This window comes from Aphelocoma coerulescens, chromosome 3, assembly GCF_041296385.1.
Source record: "Aphelocoma coerulescens isolate FSJ_1873_10779 chromosome 3, UR_Acoe_1.0, whole genome shotgun sequence".
NCBI lineage: Eukaryota > Metazoa > Chordata > Aves > Passeriformes > Corvidae > Aphelocoma > Aphelocoma coerulescens.
Genome location: NC_091016.1, coordinates 124,611,092 through 124,635,679, shown reverse-complemented (window position 1 = coordinate 124,635,679; position 24,588 = coordinate 124,611,092). Strand labels below are relative to the sequence as shown.

Sequence of the window (24,588 nt, the reverse complement as noted above, 5' to 3'; positions counted from 1 at the left end):
ATCCCATCCCCCCCCCCTCCATCCCGGAGCTCTCCGGCCCCATTAACTCCGATCCATCTTCCCGCCGTTCTCCGCCATCGACGTTTCCCATTCACCGCATCCATTATCCGCCTTTTTTTATTTTCATCCCCCTCCTCCGAGGGCCCATCCCGGCTTTTCACGGAGCTGGAAAAAGGCCGGAGCCGGCTCCATCCCGACCCTTTTATCCGAGCACTCCAGAGCCACTTCCCGGCTCCTAAATGGATTTGACCTCCGCTCCTCCCGAGCTTTATTCCCTTTGATTTTCCACCGGCTCATTATTCTCGGGAATAATAAAAACCCCCCGGACAATCCGAGCTCATCCCGAGCGTTGGCGTCAGAGGCGGAGACGGCTCCGGACGCCTCTGGAAAAGGGGGAACATCCGACGGCCTTCGAGTGCTTCGAGGCTGATCCCGGCACAAAAGGGACTTTGGAAAACGCAATTCCCGGTTTTCCGACCCAGCTCTTCAGGGAGACAAAGCCCGGCCGGATCCGGCCCCGCTTTTCCCGCCGATGGATGGGGTCGGTTGGGATTTAGGGAGGGGGGGATGGGGAAAAGGGGGAGAAAATTCCCAGTTTGGATGGGATCGCTGCTGGGTTTTTAGGGGGGAATGTGGGATACGAACCCTCCGGAGGGATGGGGAAGCTCTGGAGCCGGGCTGGGAATGTTCAGCTGGATCGGGGAAGAATCCGGGGAAATCTTGGATCCGGAAAGGGGCTCCGGGAGAGCTGGGAGTTGGGATTTGGGCTGGAGGGGCAGGAGGCAGGGAATGGCTTCCCAGTGGGAAAGGGGAGATTTCTTGGGATCTTGGGAAGGGATTCCCGGCCGGGCTGGAATTCCCAGGGAATCCCTGGCAGTGTCCAAGGAAAGGCTGGAGCAGCCTGGGATCATCGGGGGAGGTGCCGGCCTTGGAATGGGATGGGATTGAAGCTGCGTGGATCCCAGGCAAAGCATCCCGGGATTCTGGGATCCAGGAGGCTGCGAATCCATGCCCAGGGGTTTTTCTGGGAGTCGGGGATGGGAAAGGGAAGGGAGACCCTTCCTGGAGTGCCGAGATTGCCAGGGAAGGGCCTGGAGGCCGGAATTCCTTCCCGCAGAGGAGTCGGGATGGGGCTGGATCCAATGCCAGGCTGGGAGAGGCGGGAATGGAGGGATTTCCCTGGGAAAGGGGAGCTCGGGCTGGGATCTTGGGAAGGGATTCCTGGCTGCGCTGGAATTCCCAGAGAATCCCTGGGAGCATCCAGGGAAAGGTTGGATCCGCCTGGGATCACTGTGGGGTCGGGATGGGATGGGATTGAAGGTCCCGTCCCACCCAATCCCGGCTGGAATTCCGGGATCCCGGGATCCCAGCGCTCTCCTGCTGTGCAGCTTCTCCTCTCCCCGCTCCATCCCAAATCCCACCGCAATTCCCGGCTCCATCCCAAAATCCTCAATCCCGATCCTTGCTGAGACATCTCCGGCCGGCGTTCCCGGCAATCCCAGGGCTCTCCTGAATCCAGGGATTTGGGGCCGGCCTGGGATGGGATCCCTGGATCGGAGCAGGGTCGAGGTTTGGGTGGATTTTGGGGATTCCCTGGAATTCTGGAGCCTCCGGATTTCCCTTTTCCCGCTGATTGTTGTCAGGCAAATCCCGGATTTTTTGGACTTGGAACTGCTTTGGGAATCCCAAAAATTGTGAAAACCTTAGAGTTATTAAGGTTGGGAATCACGGATTTCTCGAAGTCGGGAATCCGGGATTTAAAGCTGGAAAAACCCTTGGAAAAAAGCATCGACTCCAAGCTTTCAATCCCAAAGAATCCTGGGACAAATCCCAAGGTTTTTATGACCCCGGCCCCCCCTCCGGAGCACTTCCCGCTTCCATGACCCCCGACAGCTCCCGGCCAACCCCGCATCCCGAGGGATTTGTGGGATTTGAGCCCATCCGCGATTTTCTCGGCCGGCTCCCGGAGCTCATTCACATCCAGGTGCGAGCTGGTCCCGGATTAATCGGGAAAGGGCAGGAATCACGTGGGAATGAAACCCCAACCGGCCCCGGATGCGGCCGGGAAAGGGCGGCACGTCCCGGATTTCTGGGAATGAGGATGGGATGGAAAAGCCGGGATGGTGGAAAACACCGCTGCCCGTGGAATGGGATGAGGTTGGAGGGGCCTCGCTGGCTTGATTATCCCGGGATTTTTATGGGCAAGGAACCCAATCCGAAATCCATCCCAAATCCATCCCAAATCCATCCCAAATCCATCCCAAGTCCATCCCAACCCCATCCCAAATCCATCCCAAATCCACCCCAAATCCATCCCAAATCCCATCCCAAATCCCAACCCCACCCCAAATCCATCCCAAATCCATCCCAAATCCCAATCCCATCCCAAATCCATCCCAAATCCATCCCAACCCCATCCCAAATCCATCACAACCACACCCCAAATCCATCCCAAATCCACCCCAAATCCATCCCAAATCCATCCCAAATCCATCCCAAATCCATCCCAAGTCCATCCCAACCCCATCCCAAATCCATCCCAAATCCACCCCAAATCCATCCCAAATCCCAATCCCACCCCAAATCCATCCCAAATCCATCCCAACCCCATCCCAACCCCAAATGCCAAATCTATCCCAAATCCAAATCCCAATCCGGGAAAATGTGATGGATTTGGGGTGGATTTGGGATGGATTTGGGATGGGATTGGGATGGATTTGGGAGGGGGTTGGGATGGATTTGGGATGGATTTGGGATGGATTTGGGGTGTGGTTGGGACGGATTTGGGATGGATTTGGGATGGATTTGGGATGGATTTGGGAGGGGGTTGGGATGGATTTGGGATGGATTTGGGATGGATTTGGGATGGGGTTGGGATGGATTTGGGATGGATTTGGGATGGGATTTGGGATGGATTTGGGATGGGGTTGGGATGGATTTGGGATGGGTTTGGGATGGATTTGGGATGGGGTTGGGATGGATTCGGGACGGATTTGGGAGGGATTTGGGATGGATTTGGGATGGGATTTGGGATGGATTTGGGATGGGGTTGGGATGGATTTGGGATGGATTTGGGATGGATTTTGATTGATTTGGAATGGATTTGGGATGGGGTTGGGACGGATTTGGGATGGATTTAGGACGGATTTGGAATTGGCCACTCCCCCCCCCCTTCCCCTATTCCCAACCCCATCCCAAATCCATCCCTGAACCCTTTGGGATCCCCATTCCCTCCGCACCTCATCCCCCCTCTCCCATCCCCAATTCCCGCCGCTCCCAAGCCCATTCCCAACCCCGGGAATTCTTTCCCATCCTTTCCCCGCTCCCAAATCCCCTCCGGAGCTCCTGGAAAACTTTCCCGGGGCTGTTAATCCCGCCGGGATGCGGCTCCTTTGTTCCCCACCTGGAACGATCCCGATTTTCCCCCTCCAGCCCCTCCTTCCCTCTGGATATAAAAACCTCGGGATGAGCGGAGCAGAGCCAGAGGCTCCCTGGAAACGCTCGGGAAAAGGGGAAGGAGCAGCGCCGGCAGCGGCCGGGATCCCATTCCAGGTAAATCCCAAAAAATCCCGGCCGAAAGAAATCTGGGAATTCTCGGCCTTTTCCCGAAGGATCGGGAATCAAATCCAGCCTCGCTCCCGGTTTTTTGGGATTTTTTTTCCCATCCTTTTCTCCTCTGAATTCCAGATTCTCTTGGAATTTCGGGGGTTAATCCCGGGGGATTCCCAATTCCAGCCTTTGATCCCGAAATTTGGCCCCTTTTCCCGGTTTTCCCACTTCAATCCCGACTTTCTGCTCCCATCCCTTTCCCGGGTTTATTCCCGTTCCCGTCCCCACCCTCGGGATCGTTTTTTGCCTCTTCCCAAGGAATTCTGCTCCGGCCAGGAGCCACCTGGAAGCTCCCGAGGGAGGGGAAAAATCCCCTCCTGAGCATTCCCAGGATTTCCCGGCCTTGGGAAAATGGGATTTGGCAAAAAAAATTAAGGAACAATGATCCCGATCCCAGAAAAGGAGAGAGAATTTTCCTGAGGGAAACTGAGGCACGGGAAGGGAATCCCTGGATCCGCCTCTGTCCCGGCTCCAAAATTAGGGAAAAATCCCCTCCTGAGCATTCCCAGGATTTCCCGGCTTTGGGAAAATGGGATTTGGCAAAAAAAATTAAGGGAAAATGATCCCGATCCCAGAAAATGGGAGGGATTTTTCCCGAGGGAAACTGAGGCACGGGAAGGGAATCCCTGGATCCGTCCCATTCCCGGCTCAATCCCTCAAAAAAAAAGGGAAAAATCCCCTCCTGAGCATTCCCAGGATTTCCCGGCTTTGGAAAATGGGATTTTTGCAAAAAATTAGGGAAAAAATGATCCCGATCCCAGAAAACGGGAGGGAATTTTCCCGAGGGAAACTGAGGCACGGGAAAGGGAATCCCTGGATCCGTCCCATTCCCGGCTCAATCCCTCCAAAAAAAACAGGAAAAATTCCCTCCTGAGCATTCCCAGCCTTGGGAAAATCCCATTTTTCCCATAATTCCCCGTAAAAATCCGGTTTTCCCATAATTCCCTGTAAAATCCCATTTTCCCAAGGCTGGGAATGCTCAGGAGGGAATTTTTCCTGGTTTTTTTGGAGGGATTGAGCCGGGAATGGGACGGATCCAGGGATTCCCTTTCCCGTGCCTCAGTTTCCCTCAGGAAAATTCCCTCTCCTTTTCTGGGATCGGGATCATTTTCCCACAATTCCCGAGACAATTCCCATTTTCCCAAGGCTGGGAAATCCCGGGAAAGGCCGGGAGGGGAAGGGAAGGGAATCCCTGGATCCGCCTCTGTCCCGGCTCCAAAATTAGGGAAAAATCCCCTCCTGAGCATTCCCAGGATTTCCCGGCTTTGGGAAAATGGGATTTTGCAAAAAAAATTAAGGGAAAATGATCCCGATCCCAGAAAATGGGAGGGAATTTTCCAGAGGGAAACTGAGGCACGGGAAAGGGAATCCCTGGATCCGCCTCTGCCCCGGCTCCAAAATTAGGGAAAAATCCCCTCCTGAGCATTCCCAGGATTTCCCGGCTTTGGGAAAATGGGATTTTGCAAAAAAAATTAAGGGAAAATGATCCCGATCCCAGAAAATGGGAGGGAATTTTCCAGAGGGAAACTGAGGCACGGGAAAGGGAATCCCTGGATCCGCCTCTGTGCCGGCTCCAAAATTAGGGAAAAATCCCCTCCTGAGCATTCCCAGGATTTCCCGGCTTTGGGAAAATGGGATTTGGCAAAAAAAATTAAGGGAAAATGATCCCGATCCCAGAAAATGGGAGGGATTTTTCCCGAGGGAAACTGAGGCACGGGAAGGGAATCCCTGGATCCGTCCCATTCCCGGCTCAATCCCTCAAAAAAAAAGGGAAAAATCCCCTCCTGAGCATTCCCAGGATTTCCCGGCTTTGGAAAATGGGATTTTTGCAAAAAATTAGGGAAAAAATGATCCCGATCCCAGAAAACGGGAGGGAATTTTCCCGAGGGAAACTGAGGCACGGGAAAGGGAATCCCTGGATCCGTCCCATTCCCGGCTCAATCCCTCCAAAAAAAACAGGAAAAATTCCCTCCTGAGCATTCCCAGCCTTGGGAAAATCCCATTTTTCCCATAATTCCCCGTAAAAATCCGGTTTTCCCATAATTCCCTGTAAAATCCCATTTTCCCAAGGCTGGGAATGCTCAGGAGGGAATTTTTCCTGGTTTTTTTGGAGGGATTGAGCCGGGAATGGGACGGATCCAGGGATTCCCTTTCCCGTGCCTCAGTTTCCCTCAGGAAAATTCCCTCTCCTTTTCTGGGATCGGGATCATTTTCCCACAATTCCCGAGACAATTCCCATTTTCCCAAGGCTGGGAAATCCCGGGAAAGGCCGGGAGGGGAAGGGAAGGGAATCCCTGGATCCGCCTCTGTCCCGGCTCCAAAATTAGGGAAAAATCCCCTCCTGAGCATTCCCAGGATTTCCCGGCTTTGGGAAAATGGGATTTTGCAAAAAAAATTAAGGGAAAATGATCCCGATCCCAGAAAATGGGAGGGAATTTTCCAGAGGGAAACTGAGGCACGGGAAAGGGAATCCCTGGATCCGCCTCTGCCCCGGCTCCAAAATTAGGGAAAAATCCCCTCCTGAGCATTCCCAGGATTTCCCGGCTTTGGGAAAATGGGATTTTGCAAAAAAAATTAAGGGAAAATGATCCCGATCCCAGAAAATGGGAGGGAATTTTCCAGAGGGAAACTGAGGCACGGGAAAGGGAATCCCTGGATCCGCCTCTGTCCCGGCTCCAAAATTAGGGAAAAATCCCCTCCTGAGCATTCCCAGGATTTCCCGGCTTTGGGAAAATGGGATTTTGCAAAAAAAATTAAGGGAAAATGATCCCGATCCCAGAAAATGGGAGGGAATTTTCCAGAGGGAAACTGAGGCACGGGAAAGGGAATCCCTGGATCCGCCTCTGCCCCGGCTCCAAAATTAGGGAAAAATCCCCTCCTGAGCATTCCCAGGATTTCCCGGCTTTGGGAAAATGGGATTTTGCAAAAAAAATTAAGGGAAAATGATCCCGATCCCAGAAAATGGGAGGGAATTTTCCAGAGGGAAACTGAGGCACGGGAAAGGGAATCCCTGGATCCGCCTCTGCCCCGGCTCCAAAATTAGGGAAAAATCCCCTCCTGAGCATTCCCAGGATTTCCCGGCTTTGGGAAAATGGGATTTGGCAAAAAAAATATTAAGGAACAATGATCCCAATCCCAGAAAACGGGAGGGATTTTTCCAGAGGGAAACTGAGGCACGGGAAAGGGAATCCCTGGATCCGTCCCATTCCCGGCTCAATCCCTCCAAAAAAAAAGGAAAAATTCCTTCCCGGGAGTTCCTAAATTTTGGGAAAATGGGATTTATTAAGGGACAATGATCCCGATCCCAGAAAATGAGAAGGAATTTTCCTGAGGGAAACTGAGGCACGGGAAAGGGAATCCCTGGATCCGTCCCATTCCCGGCTCAATCCCTCCAAAAAAAAGGGAAAAATCCCCTCCTGAGCATTCCCAGGATTTCCCGGCTTTGGGAAAATGGGATTTGGCAAAAAAAAATTAAGGGAAAATGATCCCGATCCCAGAAAACGGGAGGGAATTTTCCCGAGGGAAACTGAGGCACGGAAAGGGAATCCCTGGATCCGTCCCATTCCCGGCTCAATCCCTCCAAAAAAACCAGGAAAAATTCCCTCCTGAGCATTCCCAGCCTTGGGAAAATCCCATTTTCCCATAATTCCCCGTAAAAATCCCATTTTTCCCATAATTCCCCGTAAAAATCCCATTTTTCCCATAGCTCCCTGTAAAAATCCGGTTTTCCCATAATTCCCTGTAAAATCCCGTTTTCCCAAAGCCGGGAAATCCTGGGAATGCTCGGGAGGGAATTTTTCCTGGTTTTTTTGGAGGGATTGAGCCGGGAATGGGACGGATCCAGGGATTCCCTTTCCCGTGCCTCAGTTTCCCTCTGGAAAATTCCTTCTCTTTTTCTGGGATCGGGATCATTGTCCCTTAATAAATCCCATTTTCCCAAAATTTAGGAACTCCCGGGAAGGAATTTTTCCCTTTTTTTTGGAGGGATTGAGCCGGGAATGGGACCGATCCAGGGATTCCCTTTCCCGTGCCTCAGTTTCCCTCGGGAAAATTCCCTCCCGTTTTCTGGGATCGGGATCATTTTCCCTTAATTTTTTTTGCCAAATCCCATTTTCCCAAAGCCGGGAAATCCTGGGAATGCTCAGGAGGGGATTTTTCCCTAATTTTGGAGCCGGGACAGAGGCGGATCCAGGGGATTCCCTTTCCCGTGCCTCAGTTTCCCTCGGGAAAATTCCCTCTCCTTTTCTGGGATCGGGATCATTTCCCCACAATTCCCGAGACGATTCCCATTTCCCCCAAGCCTGCAAATCCCGGGAAAACCCAGGAGGGAACGGGAGAACCCGGAATTGCCACCAGAACCAATCCCACCGCTCCGATCCCAACTCCGGGATGGAAAATTCCGCGGTGGCCGAATCCCAAAGGAATTCCGGAATTTCCCGGTGATGCTGATGAGATTTTTATTTTCTTTTTTCCTGGGATTTTCCCGCAGTTCCTTCCCGGTTTTTTGTGGTTTGTTTTTTTTTTTTTTTTTGGCCTCTCTGCTCCCTGCGTGATCCCGGCCTCGTTTTTTTTCCAGCCGGGATGGGGTTGGGAATCCTTCCCGTGGTGCTGGGGCTGCTCCTCTGGAATTCCACCGGAGCCTCCGGGCCGTGCTGGGAGAATTCCAAGTGCCAGGACCTCAGCAGCGAGGCGGGAATGCTGGTAAGGCCTTGGATGCGGCGGGAATTCGGGAATGGGGAGGGGGGGGGGGAAACCCTCGGGAATGTGGGATGAGGATTTTGGGATCCATGGGTGGGGCGGGAAAGGGAAGGGATGGGAGCCAGGAAAAGGAAGGTGGGATTTGGGAATCGGGATTTTCCTGGAGATGGATGGGGGTCAAATCCCAGCTCCCAAAGATCCCAGAAAAAACGGAGGGATTTGGGCTGGAGGGGCAGGAGGCAGGGAATGGCTTCCCAGTGGGAAAGGGGAGATTTCTTGGGATCTTGGGAAGGGATTCCCGGCTGGGCTGGAATTCCCAGGGAATGCCCGGATCCCTGGCAGTGCCCAAGGAAAGGCTGGAGCAGCCTGGGATCATCGGGGGAGGTGCCGGGCTGGGAATGGGATGGGATTGAAGCTGCGTGGATCCCAGGCAAAGCATCCCGGGATTCTGGGATCCAGGAGGCTGCGAATCCATGCCCAGGGGTTTTTCTGGGAGTCGGGGATGGGAAAGGGAAGGGAGACCCTTCCTGGAGTGCCGAGATTGCCAGGGAAGGGCCTGGAGGCCGGAATTCCTTCCCGCAGAGGAGTCGGGATGGGGCTGGATCCAATGCCAGGCTGGGAGAGGCGGGAATGGAGGGATTTCCCTGGGAAAGGGGAGCTCGGGCTGGGATCTTGGGAAGGGATTCCCGGCTGGGCTGGAATTCCCAGGGAGTGCCCGGATCCCTGGCAGTGTCCAAGGAAAGGCTGGAGCAGCCTGGGATCATCGGGGGAGGTGCCGGGATGGGAATGGGATGGGATTGAAGCTGCGTGGATCCCAGGCAAAGCATCCCGGGATTCTGGGATCCAGGAGGCTGCGAATCCATGCCCAGGGGTTTTTCTGGGAGTCGGGGATGGGAAAGGGAAGGGAGACCCTTCCTGGAGTGCCGAGATTGCCAGGGAAGGGCCTGGAGGCCGGAATTCCTTCCCGCAGAGGAGTCGGGATGGGGCTGGATCCAATGCCAGGCTGGGAGAGGCGGGAATGGAGGGATTTCCCTGGGAAAGGGGAGCTCGGGCTGGGATCTTGGGAAGGGATTCCCGGCTGCGCTGGAATTCCCAGGGAATGCCCGGATCCCTGGCAGTGTCCAAGGAAAGGCTGGAGCAGCCTGGGATCATCGGGGGATTGGAATGGGATGGGATTGGAGCTGCGTGGATCCCAGCCAAACCAGTCTGGAATTCTGGGATCAAGGACACTCAGAATCCATCCCCAGGGGTTTTTATGGGATTTGGGGGATATAAAAGGGAGGAAAAGGGAAGGGAGACCCTTCCTGGAGTGCCGAGATTGCCAGGGAAGGCCCCCTTATTCCCAAAATTCCTCAGAGAGGAGTCGGGATGGGGCTGGATCCAATGCCAGGCTGGGAGAGGCGGGAATGGAGGGATTTCCCTGGGAAAGGGGAGCTCGGGCTGGGATCTCGGGAAGGGATTCCCGGCTGGGCCGGAATTCCCAGGGAGTCCCTGGCAGCGTCCAAGGAAAAGTCGGCGTCGCGGATGAGTTTCCCACCCAAACCATTCCAGGACCGGACATTCCACGACCCCCCAGATCCTGGGAACGCCACCAATCCAAGCGTTCGCATTCCCAACCCCCCTCTCCCCCCATCCCATCCCATCCCACCTTCCCCCTCCCACCTCCATCATTCCCAAAAAAAAAACCCCTCGGGAGCGCCGCGGGCGGGAATTCCACGCCCGGAATTCCCACCCCGCCGTTTTTCCCCCTCTCCCCCCCAATTCCTCCATCCCACCCAGGCCTGCCCGGGATCGTGCCGGGCCCGGCTTTCCTTGGAAGCGCCGGTTTTTCCCGGGAACGGGCACCTGCAGCCGCTGTCCGAGAGCCTCCGGCGCTACGTCATGAGCCACTTCCGATGGAACCAGTTCGGCCGCGGGAACAGCAGCAGCATTCCCGGGATGCGGAAACGGGAAGAGGGAACGGGCGCCGAGGCCGGGACGGCCTTTTCCCGGCGCCCGGGGGAGCGGGAAGAAGGGAAGCGCTCGTATTCCATGGAGCACTTCCGATGGGGGAAGCCCGTGGGCCGCAAGAGGAGGCCCGTCAAGGTTTATCCCGGCGGAGCCGAGGAGGAGTCGGCGGAGAATTCCCCGCTGGAATTCCGGCGGGAAGCGCCCTGGGAGGAGGAGGGGGAGGAGGAGGAAGAGGAGGAGGAGGAGGAGGAGGAGAGATTCCCGTGGGATCGATCCCGGAAGGAAAAACGCTACGGAGGCTTCATGAGCTCGGAGCGGATCCGGACCCCGCTGGTGACGCTCTTCAAGAACGCCATCGGGAAAAGCCTTTCCAAGGAAGGGCAGTGATGGAAAAGCGGGAAAATCCCATGGGATTCCCCTCCCCCCAACCCCCAGCCCGTCGCGTCCCCTCAGCGCTCCCGCTCCGTCATCCAAATCCCTCGTCCAAATCCCGGGATTCTGGGTGGGAATGAGGTGGGGGAGACAGGGGTGAATCCCGCTCGGGAATGTGGTGGTGGTGGTGGTGGGATAAATCCCGGCTGGGGATTCTTGGGATGGCGGGATCCCGGCGGAGCTGTCCAAATGTTGGAAAGGAGGGCTGGGGAATTCCCGAAGAAATAAAAAAAAATAAAAAATAAAAAAAATACGGATGAGAGCGTTCGGAGGGTGCCGGCGGCTCCCGGGGGGGGAAAAATGTGGGAATCGGGGATGGATGCGGAGGTTGGGAATGGGCGGGGGAAAGGGTTGGGGGGGAATGTTTGGGGATGAGGGAGGGGGAATGACTTGGAATTCCCAGTTCGGGAGAGATGGGGAAGGAACTGGGAAGGCTGGGAAGTTTGCCAAGGGGGAAAACGGGACGGAGCGGAAGGAGGCAGGGAAAAGGGAGATTTCTTGGGATCTCGGGAAGGGATTCCCGGCCGGGCTGGAATTCCCAGGGAATCCCTGGCAGTGCCCAAGGAAAGGCTGGAGCAGCCTGGGATCATCGGGGGAGGTGCCGGGCTGGGAATGGGATGGGATTGAAGCTGCGTGGATCCCAGGCAAAGCATCCCGGGATTCTGGGATCCAGGAGGCTGCGAATCCATGCCCAGGGGTTTTTCTGGGAGTCGGGGATGGGAAAGGGAAGGGAGACCCTTCCTGGAGTGCCGAGATTGCCAGGGAAGGGCCTGGAGGCCGGAATTCCTTCCCGCAGAGGAGTCGGGATGGGGCTGGATCCAATGCCAGGCTGGGAGAGGCGGGAATGGAGGGATTTCCCTGGGAAAGGGGAGCTCGGGCTGGGATCTGGGGAAGGGATTCCCGGCTGCGCTGGAATTCCCAGGGAATCTCCGGATCACTGGGAGCACCCAAGGAAAAGTCGGAGCCTCCCAGGCCCGTGGGATCCCTGCCCATGGAATCGGCCGATCCTTCCCTCCCCCCCCCTCCACCCGGAACCATTCCCAGAAAATTCCCAGCACTCCCAGCCCTGCGGTGCCAACATCGACGTTTATTGGGAACGGGAATCCCGGTGGGATTTGGGATCCCCGACGACATTCCAGGGACGCGGCCGGAGCGAGGGAAAAGCGCCGGGAAGGGCGGGAGAATTCCCGGGGCTCCAGAGGGTCCCTGGGAATTCCGGGAGCGTTCCCGATGGATTCCTCCTCCTTTTCCCGCTTCTTCCCTCCGGAGGGGTTTTCCCGGTGCTTTTCCCACTGTTTTTTGGGATGAATTCCAGCAATTTTCCCAGGAAAAGGCTCTTCTGCTGTTTTTGGGAACGATTCCAGCAATTTTCCATGGAAAAGGCTCTTCCCGCCATTTTTGGGAACGATTCCAGCAATTTTCCCGGGAAAAGGCTCTTCCCGCCGTTTTCGGGAACGATTCCAGCAACTTTCCAGGGAAAAGGCTCTTCCCACTGGATTTCGGGAAGAATTCCAGCAATTTTCCATGGAAAAGGCTCTTCCCGCTGTTTTCGGGAACGATTCCAGCAATTTTCCATGGAAAAGGCTCTTCCCACTGGATTTCGGGATGAATTCCAGCAATTTTCCATGGAAAAGGCTCTTCCCGCTGTTTTCGGGAACGATTCCAGCAATTTTCCCACCAGGAAAGTGCTTTTCCCGCCATTTTCGGGAAGAATTCCAGCAATTTTCCCAGGAAAAGGCTCTTCCCGCCATTTTTGGGATTAATTCCAGCAATTTTCCCAGGAAAAGGCTCTTCCCGCCATTTTCGGGAAGAATTCCAGCAATTTTCCCAGGAAAAGGCTCTTCCCGCCATTTTTGGGATGAATTCCAGCAATTTTCCCAGGAAAAGGCTCTTCCCGCCGTTTTCGGGAACGATTCCAGCAATTTTCCCACCAGGAAAGTGCTTTTCCCACTGTTTTTTGTGAATAATTCCAGCAATTTTCCCAGGAAAGGGCTCTTCCCGCTTTTCCCGACCCCAGGAATTCCCAACATTCCCAGGATTCCCGGGACGCGCCCGTCCCACCCCACATCCCAAAGTTCTCCGGCGCTCGGAAAACGTCCGGCAGCGAATCCCGGGATCCCGACGTTTCCTTTTCCTTCCCGTCCTTCCCCATTCCCGAGGGGTTTTTTTGGGAAGATCCGGGCGCTGCTTCCAGCGAAGCCGAACTCGATCCCGCCCCGCATCCCGAATCCCCTTCGATCCCAGGAATCCGGCGATCCACGGATCCACAAATCCCCGGGAGCGGGATCCCCGATCCCGGCAATCTCTATCCCGCCAATCCCAATCCTGCCAATCCCAATTTGGGATTTTTCCAGGCGGGAGCGCCCAGAACTGCGGAAACTCATCCCAAACCCACGGAAAACGGCGGGAATGGCCCCATATTCCCGATAATCCTGATATTCCCGATAATCCCGATAATCCCGATAATCCCGATATTCCCGATAATCCCGATATTCCCGCCATTCCCAGCAGCCCGAGGATGGATTTCCCCCCAAAATCCTGGATTTTCCCAAAGGAATCCCCATTCCGAGCGCCCTGGAGCCCGCCCGGCTGCCGGGAACGCTCGCTCCGGAATTCCAGCCGGGAATTCCAGCGGGATCTGGGCTCGGCGTTCCTGCCTCCGACGGCGATTTGGGATCCGAGGGGACCTTCCCGCCTTTCCCATCCATCCCCGGGAATTCCCGGGGCGTTATCCCGGGAAAACGCACATTCCCGGAGCGCCACCGCTGCCTCTTCCCAAGGAAAAACCCGGAGCGGAGAGGGAATCCCAGCAACGGCTCCCGGGGGCATCCCAAAAATCCCCAAATCCCGGCGGGAAGGCCGGGATTCCGCGGGAACGTCGGGATTCCGCGGGAACGTCGGGATTCCATGGGAATGTCGGGATTCCGTGGGAATGTCGGGATTCCGTGGGAACGTTGAGATTCCGTGGGAACGTCGGGAATGTCGGGATTCCGTGGGAACGTCGGGATTCTGTGGGAACGTCGGGATTCCGTGGGAACATCGGGAATGTCGGGATTCCGTGGGAACGTCGGGATTCCATGGGAACATCGGGAATGTCGGGATTCCGTGGGAACGTCGGGATTCCATGGGAACGTCGGGAATGTCGGGATTCCGTGGGAACGTCGGGATTCCATGGGAACGTCGGGAATGTCGGGATTCCATGGGAATGTCGGGATTCCGTGGGAACGTCGGGAATGTCGGGATTCCGTGGGAACGTTGGGATTCCATGGAAATGTCGGGATTCCGTGGGAACGTCGGGAATGTCGGGATTCCATGGGAATGTCGGGATTCCGTGGGAACGTCGGGAATGTCGGGATTCCGTGGGAACGTCGGGATTCCATGGGAATGTCGGGATTCTGTGGGAACGTCGGGAACGTCGGGATTCCGTGGGAACGTCGGGATTCTGTGGGAACGTCGGGAACGTCGGGATTCCGTGGGAACGTTGGGATTCCGTGGGAATGTCGGGATTCCGTGGGAATGTGGGAACGTCGGGATTCCGTGGGAACATCGGGAATGTCGGGATTCCGTGGGAACGTCGGGATTCCGTGGGAACGTCGGGAACGTCGGGATTCCGTGGGAATGTCGGGATTCCGTGGGAACGTCGGGATTCCGCGGGAACGTCGGGATTCCGCGGGAACGAGGCTCCTTCAGTAGACGCAGAGATCCGGGAATTTCATCTCGTACACCGGGATCGAGTGGGATTGGGATTGGGATTGGCCGTAGGCGGCCGCAATGGTGCCGGAGGGACTCGGGGGAGGCCTGGAGAACCCAAAAAAAAAACCGGGATCAGCCGGAGCGGGGAGGGAGGGAGAGCTCGGGAAAAGGGATTTGGGGTGGGGAATGGGATTTGGGGTGGGAAATGGGGATTTGGGGTGGGAAAGGGGATTTGGGAATGGGGAAAGGGATTTGGGGTGGGGAATGGGATTTGGGGTGGGAAAAGGGGGTTTGGGAACGGGAAATGGGGTTTGGGGTGGGAAAGGGGATTTGGGGTGGGAAAAGGGGATTTGGGAATGGGAAATGGGGATTTGGGGTGGGGAATGGGGTTTGGGAATGGGGAAAGGGATTTGGGGTGGGAAAAGGGGATTTGGGAATGGGGAAAGGGATTTGGGGTGGGGAATGGGATTTGGGGTGGGAAATGGGGATTTGGGGTGGGGAAAGGGGATTTGGGAATGGGGAAAGGGATTTGGGAATGGGAAAAGGGATTTGGGAATGGGAAAAGGGATTTGGGGTGGGAAAAGGGGATTTGGGAATGGGAAAAGGGATTTGGGGTGGAAAAAGGGGATTTGGGGTGGGGAATGGGATTTGGGGTGGGAAAAGGGGATTTGGGGTGGCAAATGGGGATTGGGGGTGGGGAAAGGGGATTTGGGAATGGGGAAAGGGATTTGGGAATGGGAAAAGGGGATTTGGGGTGGGAAATGGGGATCTGGGGTGGGAAAAGGGGATTTGGGGTGGAAAAAGGGGATTTGGGAAGGGGGAAAGGGATTTGGGAATGGGAAAAGGAGATTTGGGAATGGGGAATGGGGAAAGGGGATTTGGGGTGGGATTTGGGAATTTGGGGTGGGAAAAGGAGATTTGGGAATGGGAAAAGGGGATTTGGGAATAGGAAATGGGGATTTGGGGTGGGGAATGGGGAATGGGGAAAGGGGATTTGGGGTGGGATTTGGGAATTTGGGATGGGAAAAGGGGTTTTGGGGTGGGGAATGGGATTTGGGGTGGGAAAGGGGGTTTGGGGTGGGAAAAGGGATTTGGGAATGGGAAATGGGGATTTGGGGTGGGAAATGGGGATTTGGGGTGGGATTTGGGAATTTGGGGTGGGAAAAGGAGATTTGGGAATGGGAAAAGGGGATTTGGGGTGGGAAAAGGGGATTTGGGTGGGAAAAGGGATTGGGGGTGGAAAAAGGGGATTTGGGAATGGGGAAAGGGGATTTGGGAATGGGGAATGGGGAAAGGGGATTTGGGGTGGGATTTGGGAATTTGGGGTGGGAAAAGGGGATTTGGGAATGGGAAAAGGGATTTGGGGTGGAAAAAGGGGATTTGGGGTGGGGAATGGTATTTGGGGTGGGAAAAGGGGATTTGGGGTGGGAAAGGGGATTTGGGAATGGGAAATGGGGATTTGGGGTGGGAAAAGGGGATTTGGGGTGGGGAATGGGATTTGGGAATGGGAAACGGGGATTTGGGGTGGGAAATGGGGATTTGGGGTGGGATTTGGGAATTTGGGGTGGGGAAAGGGGATTTGGGAATGGGAAATGGGGATTTGGGGTGGGAAAAGGCGACCACCCAGGAGCCGCTCCCATTCCCATCCCGCTGATCCCGATCCCACCGATCCCGACCCCGCCAATCCCAATCCCACCAATCCCAACCCCACCAATCCCAATCCCGCCAATCCCAATCCTGCCAATCCCAATCCTGCTGATCCCAATCCCGCTGATCCCGACCCTGCCGATCCCACTGATCCCAATCCTGCCGATCCCACTGATCCTGCTGATCCCGCTGATCCCAATCCTGCCGATCCTGATCCTGCCGATCCCGACCCCTCCCGAACCCCTCTGATCCCAATCCCAGTGATTCTGATCCCGCTCCTGCTGATCCCAATCCTGCCAATCCCAATCCCAATCCCGCTGATCCCAACCCCGCCCATCCCAATCCCGCCCATCCCAATCCCGTTGACCCCAATCCCGCCCATCCCAATCCAGCGCCCATCCCAATCCCGCTGATCCCACTGATCCCAATCCCGCTGATCCTGATCCTGCTCCTGCTGATCCCGATCCTGCCAATCCCAATCCTGCCCATCCCAATCCTGCTGATCCCAATCCCACCTATCGTGACCCCACTGATCCCGCTGATCCCAATCCCGCCGATCCCAATTCCACTGATCCCAGCCCTGCCAATCCCAATCCCGCCAACCCCAATCCCACCGATCCCAATCCCACTGATCCCAATCCCACCGATCCCAGTCCCGCCCATCCCAATCCCGCCCATCCCAATCCCACTGATCCCAATTCCGCCAATCCCAATCCCGCCGATACCAATTCAGCTGATCCCAATCCCGCCAACCCCAATCCCACCGATCCCAATCCCACTGATCCCAATCCCACCGATCCCAGTCCCGCCCATCCCAATCCCGCCCATCCCAATCCTGCCCATCCCAATCCTGCCAATCCCAATCCCACTGATCCCAATCCCACTGATCCCGATCCTGCCAATCCCAATCCCACCAATCCCAATCCCACCTATCGTGACCCCACTGATCCCGCTGATCCCAATCCCGCCGATCCCAATCCCACCGATCCCAATTCTGCCAAACCCATTCCCGCTGATCCCAACCCTGCCAATCCCAATCCTGACCATCCCAACCCCGCCGATCCCAATCCCGCTGATCCCAATTCCACCAATCCCAACCCCGCCGATCCCAATCCCACTGATCCCAACCCCACCGATCCCAATCCCGCCGATCCCAATCCCACTGATCCCAATCCCACTGATTCCAATCCTGCCAATCCCAATCCTGCCCATCCCAATCCCACCGATCCCAATCCCACTCATCCCAATCCCGGCAATCCCAATCCCGCCAATCCCAATTCCATTCATCCCAATCCCATCAATCCCAACCCCGCCCATCCCAATTCCGCCAATCCCAATCCCACCAATCCCAACCCTGCCAATCCCAATCCCACCGATCCCAATCCCGCCAATCCCAATCCCACCAATCCCAATCCCACCGATCCCAATCCCACTGATCCCAATCCCACCGATCCCAATCCCACCAATCCCAACCCTGCCAATCCCAATCCCACCGATACCAATCCCGCCGATCCCAATCCCACTGATCCCAATCCCACTGATCCCAATCCTGCCAATCCCAATCCTGCCCATCCCAATCCCACCGATCCCAGCCCACTCATCCCAATCCCATCAATCCCAACCCCGCCCATCCCAATTCCGCCAATCCCAATCCCACCGATCCCAATCCCGCCGATCCCAATCCCACCAATCCCAATCCCGCCAATCCCAATCCCACCGATCCCAATCCCGCCGATCCCGCTCCCGGTGATTCCGGTGATCCCTCACCGGATGGTGATCTCGAAGATCTGGTTCAGTTTGCTCCGGAGCAGCGAGGCCTGCCAAAGCCGGCGATCGGCGTTGCCGACGCTCGGCCCGGAAAACGCCGGAATCGCGAGCGCCGCGCGGGGCCCCGCCCCGCCCCGCCCCCGCCAGCCCTCGTAGCCGCGGATTTGGGGATTTTTGGGGCTTTTTGGGAACTTTTTGGGGGCTTTGGGGACTTTTTGGGCCTTTTTGAGGCTTTTTTGGGGATTTTTTGGGATTTTTTTGGGATTTTTTGGTGGCTTTTGGGGGATTTTGGGGGATTTTTAGGGATTTTTTGGGGGCTTTGGGGACTTTTTGGGCCCTTTTGAGGCTTTTTGGGGATTTTTTGGGGATTTTGGGGGATTTTTTGGGTGGTCTTTTGAAGCTTTTTGGGCCTTTGCAGGGTTGCGGTTTTTGGGGATTTTTGGGGCTTTTTTGGGATATTTTGGGGGATTTTTTGGTGGCTGTTGGGGAATTTTTGGGGGCTTTTTGGGGATTTTTGGGGGATTTTTGGGGATTTTTTGGGGATTTTTGGGGTGGCTTTTTGAGGCTTTTTGGGCCTTTACAGGCTTGCGGTTTTGGGGGATTTTGGGGGCTTTTTTGGGATTTTTTGGTGGCTTTTGGGGGATTTTTGGTGGCTTTTTGGGGATTTTTGAGGCTTTTTGGGGATTTTTGGGGATTTGGGGGGATTTTTGGGGATTTATGGGGCTTTGGGGGATTTTTTGAGGCTTTTTAGGAATTTTTGGGGATGTTTTAGGGAATTTTTGGGTGGCTTTTGGGGGCCTTTTTGGGCCTTTGCAGGCTTGCGTTTTTTGGGGCTTTTGGGGGCTTTTTGGGCATTTTCTGGGCCTTTTTTGGGGCTTCTTTGAGGGTTTTCGGGCTTTTGGGGCCTTTTGGGTTTTGGGCCTTTTTGGGGCTTTTTGGGGATTTTTTGGGGGCTTTTTGGGGCTTTTGGGGGTTTTTTTTTAGGCTTTTTAGGGATTTTTTGGGGCTTTTTGGGTGGCTTTTTGGGGGATTTTTGGGGCTTTTTTGGGGATTTTTTGGGTGGCTTCTCGAGGCTTTTTGGGCCGTTCCAGGCTTCTGCTTTTTGGGGCTTTTTTGGGATTTTTTGGGGGCTTTTTGGGGCTCTTGGGGGATTTTTGGGGTGGCTTTTTGGGCCTTTACAGGCTTGCGGTTTTGGGGGATTTTTGGGGTGGCTTTTTTGGGATTTTTTGGTGGCTTTTGGGGGATTTTTGGTGGCTTTTTGGGGATTTTTTGGGGATCTTTGGGGCTTTTTGGGGATTTTTTGGGTGCCTTTTGGGGGCTTTTTGGGCCTTTGCAGGCTTGCGCTTTTGGGGAATTTTTGGGGTTTTTTGGGGGATTTTCTGGGCCCTTTTTGGGGCATTTTTGAGGGTTTTTGGGCTTTTTGGGCATTTTGGGTTTTGGGCCTCTTTGAGGCTTTTTGGGGATTTTTGGGGACTTTTTGGGCCTTTGCAGGCTTCTGGTTTTTGGGGATTTTTTGGGAATGTTGGGGCTTTCCAGGGATTTTTTGGTGGCTTTTGGGGATTTTTGAGGCTTTCTGGGCCTCTGCAGGCTTGTGGGTTTTGGGGGCTTTTTGGGGCTTTTGGGGATTTTTTGGGGGCTTTTTGGGACTTTTGGGGGATTTTTGGGCGGCTTTTGGGGGCTTTTTGGGCCTCTGCAGGCTTGCGCTTTTTTGGGGCTTCTTGAGGCTTTTTTGGGATATTTTGGTGGCTTTTGGGGTATTTTTTGGGCTTTTTGGGGCTTGTTCTTTTTGAGGCTTTTTGGGGCTTTTTGGGGTTTTTTTTCAGGCTTTTTGGGGATTTTTTGGGCCTCTGCAGGCTTGTGCTTTTTTGGGGCTTTTTGGGGTTTTTTGGGGATTTTTTGGTGGCTTTTTGGGGATTTTTGGGGGCTTTTTGGGCCTCTGCAGGCTTGCACTTCTTGAGGCTTTTTGGGGCTTTTTTGGGATTTTTTGGTGGCTTTTGGGGGATTTTTGGGGCTTTGCAGGCTTGTGCTTTTGGGGGCTTTTTGAGGCTTTTTTGGGGATTTTTTGGGACTTTTTGGGCCTCTGAAGACTTGCACTTCTTGAGGATTTTTGGGGCTTTTTTGGGATTTTTTTGGTGGCTTTTGGGGGATTTTTTGGGCAGCTTTTTGAGGCTTTTTGGGCCTCTGCAGGCTTTCACTTTTTGGTGCTTCTTGAGGCTTTTTGGGGCTTTGGGGGGATTTTTTGGGGGCTTTTTGGGGATTTTTTTGGCGCTGTTTGGGCCTCTGCAGGCTTGCACTTGTTGGGGATTTTTGGGGCTTTTTGGGGGATTTTCTGGGCCTTTTTGGGTTTTTTTTTTTGATTTTTTTAGTGGCTTTTTGGGCCTCTGCAGGCTTGCACTTCTTGAGGCTTTTTGGGGCTTTTTTGGGATTTTTTGGTGGCTTTTGGGGGATTTTTTGGGCGGCTTTTTGAGGCTTTTTGGGCCTCTGCAGGCTTTCACTTTTTAGTACTGCTTGAGGCTTTTTGGGGGGGGTTTAGGATTTTTTTCGGGCTTTTTGGGGATTTTTTGGGGCTGTTTGGGCCTCTGCAGGCTTGCACTTTTGGGGAATTTTTGGGGCTTTTGGGGGCTTCTTGGGCCTCTGCAGGCTTGCGCTTTTTGGGGCTTTTTTGGGGCTTTTTGGGGCTTTTTTGGGATTTTCTGGGCCATTTTTGGGGATTTTTTTGGGGCTTTTTGGGCCTCTGCAGGCTTGCGCTTTTTTGGGGCTTTTTGGGGCTTTTTGGGGCTTTTTTGGGATTTTTTGGGGGCTTTTGGGTATTTTTGATGGTTTTCTGGGCCTCTGCAGGCTTGTGGGTTTTGGGGGCTTTTGGGGGATTTTTTGGGCGGCTTTTGGGGGCTTTTTGGGCCTCTGCAGGCTTGCACTTGTTGGGGATTTTTGGGGCTTTTTTGGGGATTTTCTGGGCCTTTTTGGGGTTTTTTTGGGGGATTTTTTTAGTGGCTTTTTGGGCCTCTGCAGCCTTGCGCTTTTTGGGGCTTTTTTTGGTGGCTTTCTGAGGCTTTTTTGGGGCTTTTGCTTCGGCTTCTTTTTGGGGCTGTTTGGGGCTCGTCGGGCACCGGCTCTTTCCGCCTCTCCAGCCCTCCCCTCCCCCCATTCCATCCCCGTTTCCCTTCCCTCTTCCCCGCCTTTTCCAGCCCTTCCGCTCCCGGCGCCTCCTTCCCAACCCCCCCCCGTTCCCGACGGAATTCCCGGGAAGGCGGCGCCGGCTCACCCGGGCGCCGCAGTGGGCGGCGATCTCCTCGAACGGAGCCTTCTGGAACTTCTCCACCACCTGGCGCCGGCGCTCCCGCTCCTGCTCCTCCACGGCCACGCTGTCCACTGGAAAAGCGGGAAAAGCGGGAATTCCGGCGTTCCGCGGGAATGGAGGAGAAGGGGTCCAGGGTTGGGATCGGGGGTGGGAATGGATTCAGGGAAGGGGGTGGAGAAGAGGGAAGGAGCCGGGAAGGCTCAGCCTGGAGAAAAGGAGGATCCCGAGGGGTTTTCCCGCTCTGGAATTCTTGGCCAGGAGGAAGCAGCCAGGTGGGATCGGGAATGGCTTTTCCCGCAGGAAAAGCGGGAATGGGCTCCGGGGGAGCTCCGGGGGGTGTTGGGAATGGTTTTCCATGGAAAGAGCGGCCAGGGATTGGAGCTGCCCAGTGGTGGAGTCCAGTTCCCGGAGGGATTTGGGATTCCCAATCCGACACGGCTGGGAATGCTCGGCCTCCGTCTCCCGGAGCTTTTCCAAGCTCCCCCATTCCCAAATTCCAAACAGATCCCAAAAAAAAAAAAAACCCCAACCAAATCCCCAAAAAAACCCTCAAAATCCCACCGAAACAACAAATTCCCCGCCACAAATCCCCCGAATCCCAAAAATCCCCCAAATTCCGAAAAAAACTCCCAAATGCCTCAAAAAAGCCCCAAAGCCCAAAAAATCCCAAATCCCAAAACCAGCTCCAAATCTGAAAAAAAACCAAAATCCCCCAAAAAACCATAATCCAAAAAAAAAAGAAACCCAAATCCCCCCCCAAAACCCAAATCCCAAAAAAACCCCAAATCTCTAAAACCCCCCAAATAAAAGAGACCCCCAAAATGTCCAAAATACCCCAAATCTGAAAAAAAAACTGAAAAAAAAACCCCTCAAATCCCCAAAAACCCAAATCCCAAAAAAAACTCCCAAATCCCAAAAATCCCCAACCCCCCCCCAAAAAAATCCCCAAATTCCAAAAAGTCCTCGTAAATCCAAAAAAACCCTAAATCCAAAAAAAACCCCTCCCACCCCCAAAAAAATCCCAAAGCCCCCCCCAACCCCAAATCCAAGAAAACCCTAAACCCCCCAAAATTCCCAAAAAACCCCAAATCGCCAAAACTTCCCAGAAATCCCCGAATCCCAGAAAAACCTAAATCCCAAACAAAACCCCCCAAATCCCAAAAGAAAAAGAACCAAAATCCCCAAAACCCCTCCAAATATAAAACCCCCACCCCATTCCCGAATTCCCAAAATTCCCAAAATTCCCGGAATTCCCGGGATTCCCTCTCTTACCGATGGCCTTTTTCAGCGTCTCGTAGGTGATCTCCTCCGCCGGAGCTCTCTGCGGGGAGGGAAATCGGGATGAGATTCCAGGAAAAGCCCGGAATTCCAGGCGGGAATCCCAGACCCACCGGGCCAGGCTCTGGTTTTGTTGTTTCTCCATAAAAATCTGGGATATTTCTCCTAAAAAATCCGGGATTTTTCCAGCTGGAGCAGCCCGGGTTTATCCCCCTCCGAAGATTCCCGTTGCTAAGGAAAGGGAATCCAGGGAAAATCAGGAATTCCGGTGGGAATTTTGGGCCTTTTCCGACCCGAAAAATCTCGGCATGCTGGGATTTGCCACCCAACGTCCCAGCACTGGGACACCCAGGATCCCGCGGGAAACGGGATCTGCCGGCGCCTGGGCGGGAATTCGGGAAGCGCCGGAGGGAGTTGGGAATTCCCTGACGTTCCCAGAAATTCCTGGGAAGCCGTGGGTGATCCCAGAGATCTTTTCCAACACCGACAATGCCATGAATTCCCACAGGTAAGGGAGGGTTGAAGGGCACATCCCGAGGGAATTCCCAGCTCTGGATCCCGGACCTGCTCCCGCTCCGGGCTGTTCCTGGATTCCACCTCCACCTGCAGGGAAATGGTTTCTCCGATGCTTTTCCTCTTGGATAAACGATCCTCGTCTGGGAAGGAACCGGAACGGCGGCATCAGGAAACGATTCCGGCCTCGGAATCCCAGCCCGACTCCGGGAAAAGCCATTCCCGAAATCCAGCCAGGACAGGGCACAGGGAACGGCTTCAGCGGGAAAGGGGAGCTTGGGGTGGGATCTTGGGAAGGAATTCCCGGCCGGGCTGGAATTCCCAGAGAATGCCGGGATCCCTGGCAGTGCCCAAGGAAAGGCTGGAGCAGCCTGGGATCATCGGGGGAGGTGCCGGGATGGGAATGGGATGGGATTGAAGCTGCGTGGATCCCAGGCAAAGCATCCCGGGATTCTGGGATCCAGGAGGCTCCGAATCCATCCCCAGGGGTTTTTCTGGGAGTCGGGGATGGGAAAGGGAAGGGAGACCCTTCCTGGAGTGCCGAGATTGCCAGGGAAGGGCCTGGAGGCCGGAATTCCTTCCCGCAGAGGAGTCGGGATGGGGCTGGATCCAATGCCAGGCTGGGAGAGGCGGGAATGGAGGGATTTCCCTGGGAAAGGGGAGCTCGGGCTGGGATCTTGGGAAGGGATTCCCGGCTGCACTGGAATTCCCAGAGAATCCCCGGATCCCTGGCAGTGTCCAAGGAAAGGCTGGAGCAGCCTGGGATCATCGGGGGATTGGAATGGGATGGGATTGGAGCTCTGTGGATCCCACCCAAACCAGTCTGGAATTCTGGGATCAAGGACACTCAGAATGCATCCCGAGGGGTTTTTATGGGATTTGGGGGATATAAAAGGGAGGAAAAGGGAAGGGAGACCCTTCCTGGAGTGCTGAGATTGCCAGGGAAGGCCCCCTTATTCCCAAAATTCCTGAGAGAAGAGTCGGGATGGGGCTGGATCCAATGCCAGGCTGGGAGAGCCGGGAATGTCCGGCTGGATCAGGGAAGGATCCAGGGAATCCTCGGAGCCGCTTCCCGAGCCTGAAGGGGCTCCAGGAGAGCTGGGATTTGGGATTTGGGCTGGAGGGGCAGGAGGCAGGGAATGGCGAGGATCCCACATTCCCAGCCCAGCCTGTCCCAAATCCTGGGTTATCCCGGTTTTCCCAGTTATCCCGGTTTTCCCGGTTATCCCGGTTTTCCGTACCGGTCAGCTGCGGCACGTAGGGAATGCTGAGCCGCTCCAGGCTGTATCCGCTGCTTCCCAGGATTTCGCTGATTTTACTCTGCCAGAAGAAAACCTCCGGCCCCAGCTGCTCCAGGTTCCCGCTCACCCTGCGGAGAAACGGGAAAATCCATGGAAAGAGAGGAATTATGGGATGTTCCCAGCTCCATGGGATCCAAAGGGCTCACGGATTCGATTCCGGGCCACGCTCTCATCCCAAAATCCCGCCCGGTGCCGGAGCGTTGTCCAAACGCTCCCGGAGTTCCGGAAACCTCGGGAATGTCGCCATTCCCTGTTCCAGGGCTCCACAGGATGAGGGAGCTTTTCCCAAAATCCAAGCGGAGCCGGCCCTGGAATGGCTCCGGTGGTTCCCGAGGGGAGCTGGGACAGGTTTTCCTCTCCCCATGGAAAATCCTGACGTCCTTCCCACCCTGCCATTCCCGG

At 55.1% G+C, this 24,588-nt stretch overlaps 2 protein-coding genes across 2 annotated transcripts in view; one reads left to right on the top strand and one right to left on the bottom strand.

Annotated features, from left to right (window-relative positions):
- The first annotated feature begins 8,151 nt into the window (after positions 1-8,151).
- On the top strand, positions 8,152-10,901 carry POMC (proopiomelanocortin). The gene is made up of 2 exons (XM_069008675.1): positions 8,152-8,310; positions 10,087-10,901. Exons 1-2 carry the CDS (start codon positions 8,191-8,193, stop codon positions 10,642-10,644), a joined length of 678 nt encoding a protein of 225 aa, XP_068864776.1. The 5' UTR covers positions 8,152-8,190; the 3' UTR covers positions 10,645-10,901.
- A 1,279-nt stretch (positions 10,902-12,180) lies between these two features.
- The window catches only part of EFR3B (EFR3 homolog B), a 92,222-nt gene continuing 79,814 nt past the window's right edge, over positions 12,181-24,588 (bottom strand). Inside the window, exons 18-23 of the mRNA XM_069011882.1 lie at positions 24,127-24,254; positions 22,937-23,028; positions 22,367-22,415; positions 21,059-21,165; positions 17,797-17,846; positions 12,181-14,487 (exon numbers count right to left, since the gene is read on the bottom strand). Coding sequence (XP_068867983.1) covers positions 14,376-14,487; positions 17,797-17,846; positions 21,059-21,165; positions 22,367-22,415; positions 22,937-23,028; positions 24,127-24,254 — 538 coding nt within the window. The 3' untranslated portion in view covers positions 12,181-14,375. The remainder of the gene's footprint in view (positions 14,488-17,796; positions 17,847-21,058; positions 21,166-22,366; positions 22,416-22,936; positions 23,029-24,126; positions 24,255-24,588) is intronic.